We start from the raw sequence: 21,672 nt of genomic DNA, 5'->3' as shown, positions 1-21,672 counted from the left end.
GGGGCCTCAAATGACCCTCAAATATTTATTTAACTTTGGGGTTACTGATTGTTTTGTAGCCACTCAGCCAAATTCTTTTGCATTAGAAGCTGTTACTCATTAATACACACACCAAAAAGTTTTATTTGAGTCGACGTGCCAGATACAATTTAGTTATTTTGAGATGTACTGTCCTCTCAAAAGTCGTTGCCATCTGTGTGCTGAGAGCAGTTAATCAGACCCTTATATATGACCCTGTATTTTTTTCATTGAGAAGCAGTTTTCTGGGCTCTTCATAAATGTCCATCTAAAGTTTTACATTTTCCCTTGGCTGTATAATTGATAATTGATAAAGTCTTAATCTGTGCAGTCTTGGCTAAGCTTGTTGTCTTTTTAAAATCCGCATCTAGTCATTGTTTGACATTCTGAGGTGAAAATAAAACAGAGTTCTCTCCATTTTTAAGTATCTGTGTGCATCTGAAGGTGGTTAGCTGCAGGGTAGAGAAGCATGTGAATTTAAAGTACATTATCTTGTTCCTTCAAAATAATAACTCCAATATGCAAATCTTGTTAGCACAAGAGGAAACCCTAAATTAAAGCACTTAGAACAAAAACATAACTGCTCTTTTGAAAAAAGAAATATTAAATATATATTATATATTTGCAGGGTAATTCCATCAATAATTAGTTTATAATAACATGAAAGTTAGTGTGCCCTTCACAGAAAATCCTTAACTGTCAGAATTTAATAAAACCTGTTTGGTTGTCAAAATTTTGATGCTGGAATTATAGGCGGGGAAAAACTGTTCCTGGTCTTTTACATTTTGTCTTATTGTCGTATTTGTGTGTATGTGTGTGTGTGTGTGTTAGAAGGTATTATGAGTTGTTTTTGTTGATGGCTAAAAGGTTTAGCTGTCGTTGCAGAATCAGAATGACAGACACTGCAGAGGAAAACAAATTTAAAAATATAAAAAAAAACAAACAAACAAGATGTCATGATTGAAATTGCTTATCGGTGCAGATGAAAGTCAATTGCACTCAAATCGCGTAAAGCATGAGCAGAGAACTCAGCCTGCCATAAGTTGGATCGATGGCTCTGCTGAATTTGTTACGCATACAGGGCCTTCTGACGCAGCCACCTCAGAGGAGATGTAGTAGTTCCGTTTGCCATTTTTCATCCCTCACCTCCCACTTGAGACCCCCTCCTGTGAATAATGACTGCAGCTGTGTCAATGTGGCTGCTAGGCGTGTGTGCACTTGTTTGTGTGTCTTATTTTGATGGCTTTTTACAGTCAGTGTGTATGTGTGTGTGTGTCTGTCTGATTATGGTGTACAGATAGGCCATTACCCATGCGTTAGGAGGAGAGGGGCTTAATGGACGACAGAGGATGCAGGGGCAGGATGGTTCGTAAACACCGCCCTGTCCTCCTGGCCATATCAATACTGCCATCTAGGAGTTTGACCACTTCATTCACAAAACCAATACCCCGGTGGGATGAGGTGGGCCAACGTAGACGCTGTTGCTACGTGTTCAATCAACGGAAAAAGACAAGTGCTATCATGATATCCACTTTCAGAGGGATGTCAATTTTTTTCTCTTCTCTGTTTTGTGTGTGCATATGTGTTTGTGCAAGTGAAACGAGTGAGAAACAAAGACAGAAAAAAGAAAGACAGAGAAAAGTAAATTACAACAGGGGCAATGACAAGACTACTGTGGTGTCCATACCAGTCCTATTCTAGATCACGGCTAATATAGACAACAAAATGTGTACTTTTCTTTCCAAAGTTTAAAATATTGATTAGAGAGCTTTTAAATAATAAACAGCTCATTCTCCAGATCTGTCTGCACTACACATACCCACATTCCACCAATCAATGCTGAGGAATTGACTAATCAATGTACAAAAATGTGAAGACAATTACATACAAAGGCTCAATCACTCATTTTTGTTTTTATCCACTTATTGCTATTCATAGTCACGAGGGCAGGAGCCTATCAAAGCAGGCAGAAAGGCAGAAGGCAAGGAGACAACTTTGTCATCATGTCACCAGTTGGTCACATAGCTAACACAGAAACTGACAAACACATTCACACCTGTTGATGATTTTTCTGTGTCTTTTCAGCTAACTTGTATGTTTCGGGTTGTGAGAACAAAAGTGCAACCAGAGGAAACATAGGGAGAAAATACAAACTCACAAACGTTCAGAACCAGGATTCAAGGCTGTGTGAGCATTGATAGAATGTACTATTTCTATTCTGTATCTACTGTTTTTAGATCCAATGTTGACTCAAAAAGTCTGAATTAAAACTGATTATCAAGAGGAAATCAAGACCATTCAAGACAGGATTCAAAAACTGCTGTCCACATATTTAGAGTCAAGTCATTTTTTTTTAAATAGCCCAAAATCACAAATTTGTCCAAGAGAATTTTACCATTTGAACAACATGTGGGTGTGTTCTGCACTATAGCTTAGTTGCTAAGCTGGAAAGAGAAGACAAGAATGAAAGACTAAGAGAAGGATATACTATAGTATATACTGCTGTTAGTGACAGACATTTGACCTATACATGTTGGGGTCAGGGAGGGGGCACATTTACCTTTGGGCTACACTTCCTATTACATCATCGAGGCGGATAAGTCATGGAAGATGTGAACTCTATGATATTCTATGTCTATTTAAGACAAAGAGTGCAGTATGATGCGTGCATGGATCAGTGAACTTCACTTTTTAACAGTATACTGCTTTTGCAGTATAGATTGTATAGATAGTGCTCAAAAGATCTGGCTGCTATCAACCATCTGACAGAATGCACAGAAATGTGATAAGAGTTTATCTTGTATCCTCTATATGTGCAGAGCAAACATTTGTACTACTTACACAATGAAATGTACACACATGCACTCAAACAGACACAGCTTGACACAGCCCTTTGACTAGACAAGCATACATAACATTTAAACAGCCAGGTGTGTGCTTCTGCCCACTTGGGGGGGCGGGGGGGGGGGGGGGGGGGGGGGGGGATTACTGAAAGGCCGACGCTATAAAGTACAGCTTTGTGCGAGAGCCGCAGGTGTTAGTATTGTCTTAACAATATCACAAGGCCTTCAACAAAGACTTTGCTTCCACAGAGGGTCGCAAAACTATCAAAGCCTCTGAAACGACTGAATTAGGCTTTAAGTTATTTTTGTTGTATTTTGAAATTCAAATATTCACATTACACTAAGGTGATTGCTTACAGTGTGCTCCATATACGTACATTTAGCCAATGTTTCCATTTCACATCACCCTACATTTCCAAAAATTAGCGATTACTGTACACTTGTTTCTAAATCCCTGGCTCAACCCAAATGCTACACAATCACATTTGATTTCTTCTGTGAGTACAGATCCTGCTGGTAAATGTCACACTGTGACAGGCACAAAGCCTGGTCACCACAATCATACCCTGGGGGCCCCCGGTGCTGTCACTTCCTCTCAAGTGTGTAGACTTCGCAGTGGTTGATAGCAAACAGAAAGAAGGCCGGATTTTAGTGACTTCATGTCTTTTACTGAATAGGCTATTTCCGCAAAAAGGACATTTCCAAGAAAGAAAAAAAAATGGATTAATGGAATATTGTAGTGTACATGAACAGATGATCATGACTAGATTTAGTCTTGTGTCATGTTTTGTGCACTTACTACAGAACATCTTATTTCTAAATAAATGAGTTGTGAAAAGGCTGCATCTTCTAAATTGAGATTTAAATTCTAATGACGAGCAAAGAAAAACAAATTGGTCTGTCTGTCTGTGGACATTGACAGAAAATGACTCAAAGCTATTATCACTTTCCAGTTTGAAACCTCTCTGTAACACATATTTAAAATCTTCCTCAATGTCGTATCTTGGATCTGATAAAAACACTGATGTTATCTCACAAAGCAGGTAAATGTTAGCTTCTGTCCTACTGCCTCATTCACAACATGTTGTTACACGTTGCTGATACCTTTTGTCAAATATGTTCAATTTGTTTCATCACAAAGAGTTATTTGAAGTCTTCTTCTGATGTAAGAATAAAATGTTGATCACCATCATGTAGAAAAGGTTTTAATTTCTAAGAGTGCTCCACTTCACATTCCTATAATAACACTAGTAGTTGACCAGTAGCCTACAACCACAATCCTGTGTTTGCTACTGAGCAAACAGAAGTTGTTAAATGAATCCAGACTTTACAAATGTTTGAAAGCGATTTGAACTGTACACACTCCAATCATCAATCAGCCTGTCAAACTTTCGCTTACAGCGATGTCAATACACTAACTAGGAGCCAGTTCATCCCACTTAAATATGTACATCTTATATGTTGTTAAGAGCACTTTGTTCAAAACATTACCTGTCGACTTGTTATACACTGAGAGAGTCTCAGTCAGTGAACAGACACGACTTGTGTTGTTGTCTGCTATGAAGTGCTGGTGTATGAAGCCCTCTTGTGGTCCAAACATAATATGGACAAACTCTCACAACATGCATCGACAGATTAACTCTATTCAAGTTATTTGGACTTTGAAACCGTAAATGCTACAGTAAATTCGCTCATTTCATGAGTCAGCTTAATTCTCATTAACTCCAAAATGTGCACAATGTTCTTTGTAAGCACAATACCAGAACTTTTGATCGAATCTTAATTACTTGCACTGTACTAATCATGTATTTCAACGTCATTATTTAGAGTTCAGAAGAAATAGGAATCACAGTCGAGTTCAGATTCCAGCGAATCCAGGAGTTGTAGGAAGTTAGCCTACTTGATATTGGCAGTGACATCTGCAGGCTCTAGGAGCAGAGGTGAAATTTTTAAACTTACATCCTGTCAACACCAGATGCATTTAAGCTGTGCTTTTCAATCATCCAGAACAAAATAGACACATACAGACAGAACAAATATGGTATGCTGCAATTTTAATCAATACAGCTGCTGTATCTCAGCTTGAGTTTAACTTGGTTTACAGTCTATTTTCCTGACTACAGTGAATTTGGCTGTGATAAAAGCCTTACTTGGGATGAGGACCACCACACCCAACTTTATGTGTTTATTAGAGGCAGGGCTCCAATCAGATATAAGCTTGATAGACATGATGATCCGTTATATTATGTACTTAGATTGATTAGATATGAGAATCATATCATGAACTCCCACCTGTACAAGTGATAGAAGTGACAGATTATATCAGAACTGACACAGAATTTGAGCAAAGGAGGGAAGCAAATATAAGACATAATATTGTAAACTAAACCTTGAATTAACTTTCCATCCGTTATATACAAACAGTAGATCTTATAAGGAAGATGGAGTCGTACACCACCTCAACCATGCCTGTGCACATGTGGCAAGGGCGTCCTCAGACTCATGAGATCTGAAATTGGGCCATAACTCAGATGATCTTGGGTCAGTGTTTATAGGCACAGTTTACTTTTTCAATGATGAGTTGACAGGATCGTATTGTATATGGAATATAGTTTGGACCTAATATTTTATTTGATTATGTAAAGTTCTTCTATGTATTTGTACACACAGCAGTAACTTACCTTGGCTGATCAAGTGTAGGTGAGATACTGACAGAGGACTGAAGCTACTGCTTTACAGCCAGTGTGGACTCTGTAAAGGGCACCTGCAGAGAGTGCACTAGAGCAGTGGTTCCCAACCTGGGGTCAGGACCCCCACAAGGCATTGCTGGATTAATCAAAGGGGTCATGGGGTAATAGGACAGGAGAGAATACAGAAAAAAAACAACATGTTTTGGACACACAAAAATTATGACTTTTTTAAAACTTTCTTCTATTTTTTGCTTTATGTCTTGTGTATTACTTTATTGTACGTCCTCAAGCCTCTAAAAGTTATTCAAATAAATCAAAATAAGTCCTCTCTCTAGAGTTGCAAGGTTAGTCGATTAATTGATTAGTTGATCGACAGAAGATTAATCAGCAACTATTTTGATAACTGAATAATCGCTTTAGTCATTTTTTAAAGCAAAAATCAAAAAAATAAGTTGGTTGCAGCTTCTCACGTGATGATTTATTGCTTTTCTTTGTAAAAAAAAAAAAAACAAAACACGATGATAAACTGAATATCTTTGGGTTTTGAACTGTTAGTCAGACAAAACTAGACATTTGAAGATGTAACCTTGGACTGTGGATATTTTTCACTATGTTTGACATTTCATGGATAAAACGATTAACCGATTAATCAAGACAATAATCAGTAACTTAAGTGGTAGACAATGCAACATGTGAGGGGGGGTCCCAGGTAGACCTTCCTTTACTATTAGGGGTCACAGGCCTAAAATGTTGGGAACCACTGTACAAGAGTTTACTAAAAGGTAACTGGGGGTCAAGTGGGCCATCTAAGGGGGGCACTTAGGTGGACCTCAGACCCCCCCAAAAGGATTTTCTCCGCGCAGCACTTGAACGCAGCACCATGCGTGTGGGGGTTGAATAGAAAGGACCAGCTAGAACTCCGCTCAGCCCGAGGTAAGACTGACACAACAGCTAGTTCAGGTTAGTAAGTTAGACTACTAAACATTAACGCTACGAGTGATCGCACTAATTTGATAGAGCTGTTGGTGAACTGTCTTCACGACACTTTTGCTTTAACTCTGGTGCTTTTATTAACCCGCGATCTATCGATGGCTAGCTGGTATTAGCGGCTAGCGGTAGCCTAGCAGCTGTAACGTCAACGGTCAGTTTTATCCGCACCGTAGTATCGCTGCCAAATGTTTTGTTCGACTGGGAGAAAAAGGGGAAATTCAACGCGTCAACCTTCGCAGTTGCTGTTAACTAAAGCGTTGTTCATAGCACGTTGACACGTTTCTTTCTAGCTACCTAGCCTAGTTAGCCGCTGTCACATTTATGGCACCGCCCATGCTAGATGGTTATTTGTAGGTCCTTGCTAGTAAGCCGACATTAGTATGTAGATTCATATGATATCGTGTTGTCGGTAGTACTCTGTGACTGTCACTGTCATTTCTTTTACTCATAGTACACGGAGCGATGCTAACTTTGGTTGTCGTAGCCTAGCACAGCTGCCCGTTAGCTTGTCCATGCGTCATCGGCCTGCGCTTGCTCAATACAAGTGTTGCTGCTGCTGATCAGTTGAAGTCAGCTGTCAGTCTGTGTGACGAGCTGACACGAGTCCCAAAGTTTGTTTATTTTCACCTCTTATGAGTTAATCGCTTTTAGATTTGAGACTTTGACACATGATATATTGGCGATGTAATTGTGGAAAACGTTTCACATGCAGCGATTAAATCACAAGTCCAAACTCGAGCTCACTCGTGAAATGCAATCGACAGTGTTTCCCCCCCTTATTCATTCTGTTGCTGGCTCTGTCTGTGGTTTTCACTGTCATGACTCATGTTGAGCATATATGTCTAATATAATTAATCTGTTTCAATCAGAGGAAGGAGCTGCCAATCGGTAATGGACGCCAATAAAGGTAAAGACACGTGTAATTTTTTCAATTGGCCATAGTACATTAGAAATAAGATGTGAAAAAACTTGAATTCAATCTGATTATAAGCTGTTAAATATTCATCTGTCTATACGTGTATGAAATGAAAACTACAATCAAGGTGAAACTCCAAATGTTCATTATAACACACACACTGTACACACTCCTTGCACTCTTCACTTCTTTGCACTATTTGTCTGCTGTTTACAGTTCACAGACACAGTTTCACCTGTATATAGTCATCCCTTGTGTATATTTCTGAAGATTGTTGTGTTGTTATTTTGTGTAAGTACATTGAGAGCCACTCAACCTGAGTCAAACGCATTGTATGTGTTAACATACTTGGCCAATAAAGATGTTTCTGATTCTGATAACTTCAGCAATTATGACAAAGTGTTAACATCAAAGGACCATAGCAAGTTTGACAAAGGTAGTTTTTATTTATGAGTGCTATTTAATTGGATAGTTGGATAGTGTCATATTGTTTAGTGTTTTAAACAACATCATCAATGAAAATAAAAGCACAATCCACAGTATTGTAATTCTGATATGTCATTTGTGTAATGATAATATGAGCGGTATACCTCCATTAATGTTCCGTGTTGGCTCAGCAGGTAAAGGGGAACAAGGGATGCAAAATCCAGGTGGACAGATGGACAGACCTGTCAGCTTCCACTTCATGGAGAGGTCAGTACAGTAACTATATGACTGTAACTGTTTTGAAAAACCTAAACCTGATGAGATTTGCTAATATTTCTAAATATCAATAACTGGGGACGTAGTTTGCTTATACTTTGAGCTTTAGTTGACTTAAGGCAACCAAGTTTCCATGCTCTTCAGATATTTTCATATTATTTACCATCTTTGGCGATATATCAGCTACCTGATAATACTTTTGTTTTAATGTTTTGGTCATTATTACCACTTGCATAATGATATAACTGGTACTTACTATCCAAAAGATTATTAAGATAATTACAGTAACTTGTGCATGATGTGAATTGGCATTATCCAAGGTGGTGATTGTGGACTTGATATCATCTGATAGTTTTTAACTTACTTGAAATACTTAATACTTACTGAAATACTTTGGCACAAAAGCAAACATATGCAAAATCAAAATTATTCAATTCAGATTCAATAGTCAACTCAATGTGCATAACATCAGACAAATTCTTTCTCATGTGTCAAACAAAACCTGTTTTTTAGGTTATTGACTTGACTTTTTGATACATTAACCAGTTCAGTTCAATGGATCATTGTTGGTAAATGATACAGTATCACTGTAGACATCTGCCACACTATCACAACCTCATTTTTCAATCCTTTAAAACCATCTTGAGATCCTTTGGTGGTTCCCAACCCCCTAAATTGAAGACTCGCAAGTTTAAAGTATTACGGACTGTATAACAGTTGGTTCAGGATTACAGTTTAGTTGTAGTTCACAATCTTGCTTGTTTAGATTCACATCAATTCTAATGTTTTTTTTTCTCTCTCTCTCGTAGCATGCTTCCCAAAGCAGTGAAGAGGCGAGTGCACGCCTTGAAAAGGCTACAGGTGCAGTGTGCCAACATAGAGGCTAAATTTTACGAGGAGGTCCATGAGCTAGAGAGGAAGTATGCTGCCCTCTATCAGCCACTCTTTGACAAGGTACTGTAAATGTTTTTATTTACCTATTTATTTACCTTTTCTTTACATTACTTTATTGTTCTCCGCTTTGTACCCAACTGCAATACTAGAAGTTTAGATTTTCTTTGTTAATTTTATGGTGCTGCAAACAAAGCAAAGTCTACTGAAACATAAGATCTCTTTGGGTCATTTGAATGAAAATCACAGATTTGAGGTCCACTTGTTCTCTGCACTAATGGGTGGTGTTGTATGTCTTTCTGGTCTGACCTGAGGTCAGTGAAGACACATCACTGGTGCTAAATTAAGTACTGCCACAACGAGTAGTCAACTGTTCTTTTGTCAGTCAAGGCTATTTCCAGAGCGAGTGACAAGAACTCAGCCATTCTTAGTTGCACTGAAGACTGGCAGCTGAAATCCTGCAGCACCTGTCTGTGCTGTGTGTATGTTGTGCATGTGCAGTATATATGTCTGTGTGTGTCAGTCTCTCTCAAATGGTGTTGATTTCAATGTGCTAGCTGAAAATAATTCAGCCTTATCTAATAAGTGCTTGTGCAGACATTTCACTCTAATATTCCCAAGTCTTTTTTTAAAATGCTAAATCTTGTTGTAATGTGTGTGTGTGTCATGTGTCACAGCGACGAGATATTGTCACAGGAACAGTGGAACCCACAGACGAGGAGTGTGAGTGGCACAGTGACAGAGAGGAAGAGGAAGAACTAGCTGTAAGTACAGCTTTGATTTGTCTTTAGGGCCTGATCACTTTGCCAACTACTTCTAATTTTCTTCAGCAAAGGAAAAATAATTATTAATTTAACCTCATAAATGAATCTAGTAGTATGCTTAAATTATCCCCCCTAGAACAGAGTTGGGAATTGTGGATTTAGATCATGTTATAAAACATCAGATGTCATTACCCAGTGAATTTCCATTACTTTAATTACAACAAACTGATTAGATCATTGCCAAGTAAGATTGCGTGCGACATGCCAGACTTCCATTATGTGGCACTGTTTTTGGTTTTGCAGGAAATCTGCCAAATAACTTGAGAATAAAATGCTTTAAGTGTAAAACTCTCTGAATGTCTTTCCTTGATAGATGAAGGAATGATTGTAAGGCCTACATGGAAAAATAATTTTAAACATCTCTTTCCTCCTCATTAAAGTAAACGGAAAACAAAACACATTTGGACAAATATGTGAATGGGCTTGTGTCCAGTTGGAACAAAGAAGGGTTGGGAAAGAGATGTATTTATGAGAAACACTATCACTACCAAAATGTGATGGGAGTGTGTGTGTTTATCTACCTACTGGCATGAAGATAGTAGATAGGACTGGGTGATAAAGCGATAACAATAATTATCTTGATATAATTTTCCTCAATAGAAATATAACAAATGTTCCATATAATTAAACTAAGAGGGAGGCCATCGCTAACTGCTAAGCTAAGTAACTAGCAGATCTACGCTGGGTCGGCACACCGGCTACTGGGGGCTGGCTAACTACAGCAGCTAATGATTGGGTTTCCATGGTGCATTTGTACATTTACCATTATCACTGAAGGACGCAGAGGAATAGCTAAACATAAGACACACCGAGCAAGAGAGAGTAGAGGAGGGAGAAGCCATTGCTAACTGCTAAGCTAAAGTAACTAGCATATCTGAAAACAGCTGGATTAGCGAGAAGGTCACTAAAAGGAGAGAGCTATGAGTGCTTGAGCAGAACTAGTGTAAGTTTAAATGTACAGTGGGTAATTAGCTGCTGTAATGAAGAATATAGCAAAATTAAGTGGTTAAAAGCAGCGAAAACGCAACCAGTAACAGAAGCGCCAACAACCGGAAATGAGACAATACATCTACCTCAGCACATCAGGTCACAACTTCTGAGCAGAGGTGATTGTGGTTGTTCTCACTTGTATAATGTAGTCGAAATTGAAATGCTCACGTTATCGTGTGTTACTGAACGTGTAACTAACTTTGCAATCTGAGCCATCTTACATATGTGTTGTATCACACCGCAGCACTTTATTTTTCTATTAAGATATTTATTTTGTTGAGGGGAAAAGGACTGAAAAAGGATTTTACTTAATTTTACTCAAAAATTTTGATCAAAAATCAGCCTTTAAACTTTGAAGAAATAATGATTTGATATTTATTGTGATAATTGTCAGTATCGACTGATATGAACATTTTTATTGTGATAACATTTTTGGCCATATCGCTCATAGTAGATAAACTCTTTCTTGTTAAAAAAAAAAAAAAAATCTTGGTCCCAATGAGACTCCATGAGAATTTAAAGTTGAGATTTTTATGAACAGTGAATTCTGATGAGTGTCCTGTCCACTGTCTGCAGGAGGAAGTAAAGGAAAAAGCTGCTATTGAGGATGCAAAGAAAGAGGAAGCCACACCAGAGGAAGATCCAAAAGGCATCCCTGAGTTCTGGCTCACCATATTCAGGAGTGTGGACATGCTCAGTGACATGCTACAAGTATGTTTCAGTGATTCATCTCTGAATCATGCCTCATGCACATTTCACCACGTGTCTGAACAATATCTTAAGTCTCTGACCTGACTGCTTCTCTTATCAGGAACATGATGAGCCCATCCTTAAGCACCTGAAAGATATTCAAGTCAAGTTTTCTGAACCAGGACAGCCAATGGTCAGTATTAACTTGATATCAATGAAAATGAACAAACTAAATAGATTTAAAATGCTGAGTGAAATAATCTATTTTGGTCTTTCTCACAGAGTTTCACATTAGAGTTCCACTTTGAGCCCAATGGCTACTTCAACAATGCAGTCCTCACTAAAGTCTACAAGATGAAGTCAGAGCCTGACACCTCGGACCCTTTCTCCTTCGAGGGGCCAGAGATCATTGACTGTGAAGGGTGAGAACCACAGTACAAAAACCGTGCTTGTTCAAACTGTGGCTTTGACACTGATGATGTTGAATTTTAAGGCAAAAATAGAGATTGTGTGGTTTGAGGGGATGTAAATCTGTTCACTCTTTCTATATTAGTCTCTCTTGATTTTACATCCCACATGTCGGCCTCCTCTTCTTCCTACTTTTAGCTTCTTTTTTTTTTTAGCGTTCTTGCTCACTGCCAACTCTTACTTTTTTTGTACATCTCTTATCTCTAGCTGTCAGATAGATTGGCACAAGGGGAAGGATGTGACAGTGAAAACTATTAAGAAGAAGCAGAAGCATAAAGGCCGTGGCACTGTCCGCACTGTTACCAAACAGGTCCCCAATGACTCATTCTTCAACTTCTTTAACCCTGTTAAAGGTGAGAGCACACACAATAATCACTCAGCAGTATGTCGGTATTTATTTGTATACATAAAAATATAGTAAAGCTTTTGCTTGTATTTCACTGGAGGTGTAGGTGTAACCTTTTGAAGCATTGACCCTTTCGTCTTCTCAGTAACTTCTGAAATTATTGTATCTAGTAGAAATAACCACTAACCATTTAGTTACCATTCAAATCTTTACAGTGTTAGCTTTAGACACGTTGTTCACAAACTCCTTGAGCAAACACTAAATCACTGACAACTCTTGACAGGGAGAGGCACACACACACATACACGTGCTGAACAGTCAACATGTCTGTGCTCATCCGCAGGTAGTGTGGAAACACGTTAAAAACACCCTGTGGAGTTTTGATCACTAGTAGCACTATGGAGTCGTGTTATTATGAGTTGGTCCCCATTGTGTTAGTTTCACTGCACGCACAGGAGGACATACATGCACATGCACATTGGTCATGGCGTTGAGCTAAATTCAACAGCAGGTGGCGCCAAACTCCTGACTTTTGAATTCATGTGCTCTCTGCTGGGTGTAGGTGGAACAATCAGCTTTTCTGTTGCTCACTGAAGTTGGACTTTATACATAAAGCTGTGCTCACTCAACTTTGGAACTTTTACATCAACTTTGGTTTTAGCATTATTTTCCAGAAGAGCTCAGGGAGTTTAGGTGTGTTTATGGTGCAGTCAGTTAATGACTGACTCATGTACAAACAATGTGAGGGCAAACTTGTGAAACCACCGATGATAACCTAGATATACAGATAACCTATTTAGCCAAAACATTCTACAAATGACTGATTTGTGCTTTCAAATTTGTAAGTCTATTTATAGCACATCTTTTGACAATAGAGAAGGGAAAAAATGTTTAACATTTTAGAATAATTCTGTCTGATGTGAGTTAATTGAAAAGATAAACCCATATTGGTGCATTTTCCCAAAAAGTGAGAGACATCAGCAGTCTCTTATGTCAGTTTGGTTACAATTGTTCAACTGTGTAAGCAATAGGTGAATAATACAGTGACTGATCCATTATGTCAAATATCTTGAAAGCAGTCATTCTTTATTCAAGAATTATCATCTTTCCTGTATAGTCAGCATTCCTGTCAGACATGCCTGAACTTATTCTGACTTTGAGAAGTTGTCCTGAGCTCTCATAGGCTGACAAACGTTTGTCTTACTGGTTCAGTCATAGTCTGAGGATATGACTGGTGAATATAAATAGCTCTTTAAGTATGTTCAGGTGTGTAGCTCTGGGGTTGAGATGTTCATTAGTTAATAATCCATCTCTCAGTGATCATGTCAACACACACAAAGAATGCGTGTATATTAACTGGAGTTCATAGATGTGAGAATGAAGTTTGTTGTATATTTATTTATAAATTGGACAGAAATTTTTACTAGATTTGATTCGAGAACCTTTGAGAGACCCAACATGCTGTAAACTGATTCAGTTGTAAGCTCATTGATTTTGATGGATTGTCACAGGATTATTGAAGATAACGGTGAAAGATGTGAAAAATGACATGAAAATTATTGAACATAATAGTGAAAAATGACATGACAATAGTGATAATGTGAAAAATGACATGAACAAATTTTCATGTCATTTTTCACAACCAAACAACATGAACTCATACAACATATGTACAGCTGTCCCGAGAGGAAGTGCATTTTTTTGTAATCAGTTGTATCTTTTATCAGGATGTGTGAGAAAGTATTGTAAGAATGTTTTTGTACGTTGTCAGCAGATCTAGGCTGATAAATCGTCAAAGCTGACATAAATATTGCAGTTATATTGGTTTTGGTGCAAATTACGCTGGATAAGTAACAAGAAATGTCAGTAAAAAATGCTAAAGATATATTTGAGGTAATTTAGAAAACGTATCTATCATAAAATTTGTCCACCATGGAGAACTGACAAGTTTTATTTTTCAACTGTGAAATATTTTTCTTGGTACATTCTGAGGTCATAATTAAACATTTGAAAAAGCAATTTTAAGGGACTACTATAAAATGTTTGTTTCTTATGTTAGTTAAAAAAATATTAGCAATATATTTTTTTGTTATTTAACAACTAACTCAAATATTGATTATAGGTGTCAGTTGAGCTATATTTGTATGTTCCACCAAGAATTATCTGAAGAATTATCTTGAAATACAAACCAGTGAAATTACATAAAGGAATATAACTTTGAGTGCCAATATTATTTCTTTATCAAAATGACTTTAGTTGTAGACTTAAGCTCACAACTAACATCAGCCAAAATGTGCACCAACTGACCAGGAAAGTGTGCAGTGTAATGCCATCCATGCAGGCCTTTCAGAGCAAGATTATGCGGTTACTCAGTAAAACAGTGGACTATTGATGACAACTAATCAACTGTCATACACATTAGTCACTGCACCTTCCTCTCTCCAGATACTTTTCTTACTTATGAAGCATTAGTCATGTTTAGCCTGCTGTGAAGTGAAGTGAAGCTGATCTTACTGTGATGGGATACGACATTAGAGTAAAACTGATGGACATACAGTAGAGCGCGTAGGGAACCTTGTTAGTGTAACAGAACAGTTTGCTTAAATACAGTATTGTTGAAGGGAAAGGAAGCACAGGGTGATGTCACCTTTAGCCAGTTCATTGTCTGGGTGGTGGAGGCTGACAGATGTTTGCGAATGGCTTGTCACTTCCTGTGGACCACGCATTATGATGTCATGGCATACTTGTTTCCATAAATGGGCTTTCGGATGGTTACAACTGAATGAGAAATATTAAGATAGAAATAAAGGCTTTAAGTCGATAATAAAACAAATGTAACATCCACCTGTGACTGGCTTATAAAGTCATTGTAAACCAGTGTATTGAGGTGCTTATGGTTTAAATTACATATACTTTCCTTTCTCTTACAGCTTCACCAGATGGAGAAATGGTGAGTAAAATGTAGCTTACCTATCATAAAATCACCATATTATATTGTGTCTCCCATTACATCTCTCAGACTGGTCTCTCTGTGTTCTTGTTTTATAGGACGAAGACTCTGAGTTCACCCTAGCCACAGACTTTGAGATTGGTCATTTCTTCCGTGAGAGAATAGTTCCCAGAGCAGTGCTGTATTTCACTGGAGAGGCCCTGGAAGATGACGAGAGTGTGAGTTTTTCCTCTGTCTCACACGCACACTGTTACACTAGAACACAAACATGTTCCTACACACAAGCCACAAGATGGGATGTTTGCAGACTGAAAAAAAAGTTTGACGATACATAACCTAGAACTTGTCGTCACTGTTGTACCACATGTGGGTCTTCACTCACATTTGATTTTGTTTTTAATGCAGTTTGAAGAGGAGGAGCTGGACGATGTAGATGAAGAGGTTTGATATTTCATTTTCACTTACAAACACTGTATTTGACCTGATATACCTGCCAAACTATATAATCATACTAGTCCATGTTAATACTTCTGTTAAACCAGTGGTTGCTTGAAAAACTTAAATCATCTTGTTTTGGTGTCTCAGGAGCAAGACGAGGAGGGTGATGATGATGATGACGAGGGAGACTTTGACCCCAAGGTCAGTATGAGTTCTGGCTTCTTTTCTGATTTGATTATTTTTAACCTGTTAATGATGTGTTTGCATTATTGGTTTGTTTTTCAATGTTAGTGCTTTTACTGGTGTAGTGACAGTGATGCTAACCATGTAGCTTATTTAGCTGAACATGCAACCAAGCCTCTGGAGCAGCGCTGTGCTGTGTGGCAATTTTAGTGGAGTGGTTAGAAAAGCTGCTTAATAACTGTTGGAAAAATGTCTCAAACTACATACTAGGCTTGGGTGGTATCAAGGTATTACAGTATACAAGGGTATTTAGAAATCTTGAAGGTACAATTATTTTAATACAGTCAAAAATACAGACGCTCCTCTTTCTATTAAACTGATTAGGAGATGCTGTATTGAGGTGTGTACGGACCTCTGATGACACGTGCTGTACACGTGTCATCAGAGGTCCGTCTCTACTGGTGGAACAGACAGCTGAGCTGAAAAGATGGCGGCTGCGAGTGGTGGGGATAATGTTACAGACCAGTAAAAAAGAAAATGCTTCTGCCCCTGTTTGGGAGTATTTTGGGTTTAGTCCCGAATGCCACATATAACTTTATCTTGAGATGACTTCTTCCAACTACAAAAGCAGTTTATTAGCCTCATGATTTTATTCAGCTGCCAGTCTGCCACCACGACCCACACATCATCTCTGTTCAGCCCATTGATGGGCCAAGGAATAATGAATAGATAGGACATAAGTATTTAAACCCAGCAAGATTTGTCTTAATAGGCTAATTGCATGTTAGACACACAGCATTGTAATCTAGACAATGTCGTACATGCTACAATGACTTCTGTCACCGGCAGCTCAGCTTTTATGTTGTTTTTTTTTGTTTTTGCATAAATACCGGGATATATATATATATATATATATATATATATATATATATATATATATATATATATATATATATATATATATATATATATATATATATATATATATATATATCCCGGTGAAATTGTCAGGAAGATATGAAAGAAATAGATACCGCCCAAGCCTACTACATACTTAAAAAACACTCTGAACTATCAGAATTTGGTCCATTACATCCACAATTTGTTTAAAAGACACCAAGACATAATTCTGTTTTGTGCTCATGGAGGGAATGAAGACAGAAATTTGCATGCGTCATGGCATAAACACAGGAAGCACTCACTGAGCCGCTTCCAGGAATGAATTGTCCACCATGGTGTAATAAATCCAAAAGGCTTTCACTTCTCTGGTACCTGCACCGAATATTCAGTTTTACTTGAGTACAGCCCAACAGGCTTGTTACTCCAATATAGTGCAACTTGCTAGAAATAATATGTACGCAATAACTTATGTACAAAATTATTCAGGAGGCAGGATAATTAAGATGTACACAGTTGAATAAACAGTAAACACACATCATGTCTTAATTATTCCTAACCGTATTTGTAATTTTTTTTAAAAAAAAGGCAATATGGCAGAATTCCTCCAATTTGTGTTTTATGACTGAGTGTGGTCATATAGCTATGAGCGCCATGAGGGTAAAGACTTGCATCTCAGACCGTTTTGACCCAGGCTTGTACACGTTTGGGAGAGTGCAAACATTACCTGTCATGGTTATAACAAAGTTGACACAGTTTATCTGATACTTCTCCTTGTTTGGTGTTGCACTATAATTATCTCCGCTAGGCGTAAGCCTGGAGGGGGACATGCATTTGGTCGCAGGTGTGTTTCTGTCCGCAGCTAATCTCGCATACATGGGACCCATCAGCCTCATATTTTTTGTGCATTTATGATAGTTTATTTATGATATGCTCAAGGACTTCTCATGGTTGCAGTGATTCACAGTTTTTGAAAAACCTATTTTATACCACCACAGACTGCTGACTTTTCACTCCGCTTAACAGGCTGGTAGGGGCCTCAAGTGATCAACAACTGCCTCAGTTAGGAATCTTGTTTCCACAAGGGACAACCAATCACTCCTTGTTACCACAGTAGATCAAACTTAGGCCAAATTTCAGTACCTTGAGAGCGAGTTGTGTTGTGAATTCAAATATATATTGATAAGATTCCCTATGAGCCTATCGTAAAGCTTAGACTTTGGTCTTTGCAGCAGTCCTGCCATTTTACGATATGCATTACGACATAGCAAAAGGCATTTCCGGCAATCAGCTAGGCTAAAAACGGGGCCTAGCCAGGCTGTTGCAGGCCACGTTTTGGCCTTTGTTGTGAGTCAATAAATCCCTGTTTTTGTTAACTTCGCCTCCATCTTGACTGTACACACCTGGCGGAGATCTGCACTCTAGTTAACGGTGAAATCATGATCCTCTCACATGAGATCAAAAAGAAATGGAAGGAGGTTCTGCAGCTCTGACTTCTCTGGGCTTCCTTAAGCTAACTAGCATGGTTCAGCTTAAACAGGCAAGACATCCGTCATGAGACTGTTTTGTACTGAAAATCTGCACAGAACAACTCTGTGTATGTTACACTGGAGTAGCTGTCATTAGCATGTCTTCACTAGACAGAGTTTTCTCAGAAGCGTTTGTACATTATTGTACAATGTGCTTTGTTTTAGCAAACTTGCCATTTTAGCAGTTTTTATTGTACGTCCAATTTCCGCCTCCACCTCATTCAAACATCCTGTATTTGTCAGACTTTACAACAGGTGTTGGCTTTTTCTGCACTTATTCTCTCAGAAATAATCTGTGAACTATTATGTCGTGACAGTTGGTGAAAGAGTCCTTTCTTATGTGGTCTAGTCGGGCTGATGGTTTAGTTGAGATGGCTATTCTTCATTTATGAGCTATTCCAGTCTGATAGTGAGTGAGTACATAACGTGCACTGTGAGCAGTTTTATTGGGAGTGACCAACAATGCTGCTCTGTCCGTGAATTAGTTTCTGTAGTAGCTTGTTGTGTTGAATTTTTCTCCCATGATAACTGCTGTCAGCCTAACAGTTATTCGTTTTGCTCCAGGAATTCAGCGTGCTCGTTCACCATATTTAGCAACGTTTCATTGTGTTCACCATGTTATTTCTGAATGTGACAATTAAATTTGTGCATATTGTTGTCTCTCTCTCCCCCTGGATTCCCTTCCATTACAGGCATAATCACTCATTCTCACCCCATGCATTTCTAGGTAAGGGAGAAATAAGGATGGCGTCCCCCACACATTATATATTGGCTTTAGTTTATTAATGTGGCTGCCTCTCTCTTTCACTACATCTTTGATTCTCCTTGTAGTCTGAGGTGTTTAAGACCTTCAACTCACATCTTGGATAGATACGGCCTCCTTTTTTTCCTTTCCTGTCTTTGCTCTTTCAATCTATTCGTAGTCCCACCCCCAGGTTTCTAACATAGTCCTCTTTTCTGTACCACACCAGGTTAAAAATAAAAGTGGCTGTCATTCTCTAGCATCTGCTTTCCTGTTAGCCTCTTCTAGTTGTTAGTTAATGCCCAGTGGCTTCATTATTTGTCTGTCTACTTGTTGTCTAATGTGGTTTTCTCTCTGCCTGCTCCCCACAGAAAGAACAGCCCCAGCCTGCCGAATGCAAACAGCAGTAACCGTGGTGATCAGGGGAGGTGGAGACCTGCTGTCCGTCAAATCAGTTCTTAGCCAATCAGCAAGTCCTCCTACTCTTGCAGTCTCCGCCCTTTTATGAACTCTCATCTGAACGCAATAGAACGCAAACCAAACTGCGTTTTTACTATGTGCATGACTTCTTTTTCTTTTGTCTTGCGCCCATCACACCCCTTTTTTTTAAATTTTGCTTCATTCGACCTCAAAGCGGAAGCGACTTGAGTGTAATTTAAACAGCATAACGTCACATAGGGACAGTCTTCTTCTTTGGTAAAGTGGAGTAGGTTACTACTGCCAAGAACCTCAGAACATCATCATATGGAAAAAGATAGGAAAGGAATGGATCCCAACTCTAGTTTTCATGGAAATAAATCAGTTACTCAGGGTTTTTTAATGCCAACAAGAGAAGTGTTAGTTTACCAGGAAACTGCTGAACAAATTTGACTTAATCTTTCACTGGGGTTGTTTTTCTTTTGTTATGGTGTTTTTTAAGAGACATACAATGTATCATTTCGAATTTAATTTACTTTTTTAAATGTTCATTGTCATGTCATTGGACTATTTATTCTGGTGTCATGCAGCTGTATGAAGTGGTGCATTTTGGGAACCCTTGAGGCCCAGCCGCAGTTATAGGCTTATTTCTCATTGGCTCAAATCTTATTTGGGCTTAGCAGGTCAACAAAACGTGAATACTGCCAAGTCATGTTTTTTTATTATCAAAATGTATTTCAAACATTGAATAATTGTGTTCTGCATTATTTTGCTCACCTCTGCCCGCTTGTATTGGGCCTAACAAGCATTTAAACTGAGCACTTGAGAGGACACATGTAACACTACTTTAGATCATGTGACAGGCATGTGCAGAGGTACTGTACATACGTGGTTGTACCTCAGAGCTGTTATATATTGCTCTTCCTGGTTTACCCGTCACTCCTGTAAAACTCTTTCAACTTGTGTCAACAAGGATAATAAGAATAATTTATCCAGACATTTCAGAAGTACAGATTTTACTCCACAGGCTGATTCTCAGCTAGTTGGATTTCCGCTGCCCAAGTCATCACATTCACTCTGGTGAATACTCTCTTTAAGATTACAGATTTATGCAGACATAAGTTTCTCTCTTCTGGTATTTATCTAGTTCTTAACAAATGTCATTTAGAGTCCGTTATGACAGGGTGCAGGATGGTTAATGTGGAGGATTCAAGACTTTCTTTGCCAAGAAGCCAAAATGAAAGACAAAACACAACCGTCCTCTTTTATGAAATTGTTTGCCAATTCTTATTAACACCATGTAATCTAATTCAGCGTTTAAAGTTGTTTAAAATATATAAATATCTCTGTCTAATGATTCAGTAGAATGTCTGTGGAATACAAATGGAACAGGTTGCCAATGTATTTTATACTGCACTTGGATTTTGGCCGTTTGGTTGAACACCTTCGCCTGGTGACTGGTCATCGATAGCAGTGACAGTGAAATAAAACCCATCCCCTTCTCTTTTTAAAAGAACGATTGTAGATCTTGTCGGACAGATCTTTCAGAGCCACGGTTGACATCTTCAAATCTACCACATTGGACCGTGTGCTAGAAATGGCCTTAACTGGTTCTTATTCACAATTTGTTACTTGCGCAATATTTCTTTTCAATTTGTACAGAGTTAGTTAAGATATTCTATTAAAGTTGTGCGACATGGAAATGTGTCTGCGTGTCTTCTGTCCTTTGTGAGTGTGTGTCCCATTCAAGAGTTTACCGGTAGTGTAGAGCAGTGGTTCCCAACCATTTTGTCTTGTGACCTCTCACAGTTTACATTACACAGTTTAAATAATATGCAGGTAAAAGTCAGTAAGCTTTTCAATTTTTTAACTAACTGTTAGGACCTATAGGCCTTTTTCACAACACACATTTTGACTTTAGCAGGAAAAGCTGAGGTTTAACTAATAACATTTACAATGACTGTTCTATTCAAGTGTGCCAGCATGCACAATAGGCCTTTTTCATTGAAAATATTTTGACATATAACAGTGTAAAGGTGCAAGCATAAATAATACAAGCAACAATGGTTGAATTCCATTTAGCTGCTTTGGTGTCAGTGACCTGGTATTGTGCATGCTGGCTCACTAAGTGCATTGCTATCCACTTGT

At 38.3% G+C, this 21,672-nt stretch overlaps 1 protein-coding gene across 7 annotated transcripts; it reads left to right on the top strand.

Moving 5' to 3' along the window:
- The first annotated feature begins 6,348 nt into the window (after positions 1-6,348).
- nap1l4a (nucleosome assembly protein 1-like 4a) lies at positions 6,349-21,227 on the top strand. Of its 7 annotated transcripts, XM_044356504.1 has the most exons (15): positions 6,351-6,484; positions 7,411-7,448; positions 8,075-8,150; positions 8,969-9,113; positions 9,728-9,814; positions 11,441-11,575; positions 11,676-11,747; positions 11,837-11,976; positions 12,230-12,375; positions 15,299-15,318; positions 15,417-15,536; positions 15,724-15,759; positions 15,904-15,957; positions 19,058-19,092; positions 19,479-21,227. In XM_044356504.1, exons 2-14 carry the CDS (start codon positions 7,433-7,435, stop codon positions 19,061-19,063), a joined length of 1,053 nt encoding a protein of 350 aa, XP_044212439.1. In that variant the 5' UTR covers positions 6,351-6,484; positions 7,411-7,432; the 3' UTR covers positions 19,064-19,092; positions 19,479-21,227. The 7 variants fall into 7 exon arrangements, with proteins under 7 accessions (XP_044212433.1, XP_044212432.1, XP_044212439.1 ...); XM_044356498.1 differs by lacking the exon at positions 19,058-19,092 and having other exon boundaries at positions 6,349-6,511; XM_044356497.1 differs by lacking the exon at positions 19,058-19,092 and having other exon boundaries at positions 6,350-6,484.
- The last annotated feature ends 445 nt before the right edge of the window (positions 21,228-21,672 follow it).

Source organism: Thunnus albacares, chromosome 7 (genome assembly GCF_914725855.1).
Source record: "Thunnus albacares chromosome 7, fThuAlb1.1, whole genome shotgun sequence".
NCBI lineage: Eukaryota > Metazoa > Chordata > Actinopteri > Scombriformes > Scombridae > Thunnus > Thunnus albacares.
This window is presented reverse-complemented; position numbering and strand designations above follow the sequence as displayed.

Excerpts from the sequence above, each read along its gene's own strand:
- nap1l4a (XM_044356498.1), top strand. Across the intron at positions 8,151-8,968 it reads AGCTTCCACTTCATGGAGAG|CATGCTTCCCAAAGCAGTGA; the intron begins GTCAGTACAGTA and ends TCTCTCTCGTAG. Across the intron at positions 15,760-15,903 it reads TGGACGATGTAGATGAAGAG|GAGCAAGACGAGGAGGGTGA; the intron begins GTTTGATATTTC and ends TTGGTGTCTCAG.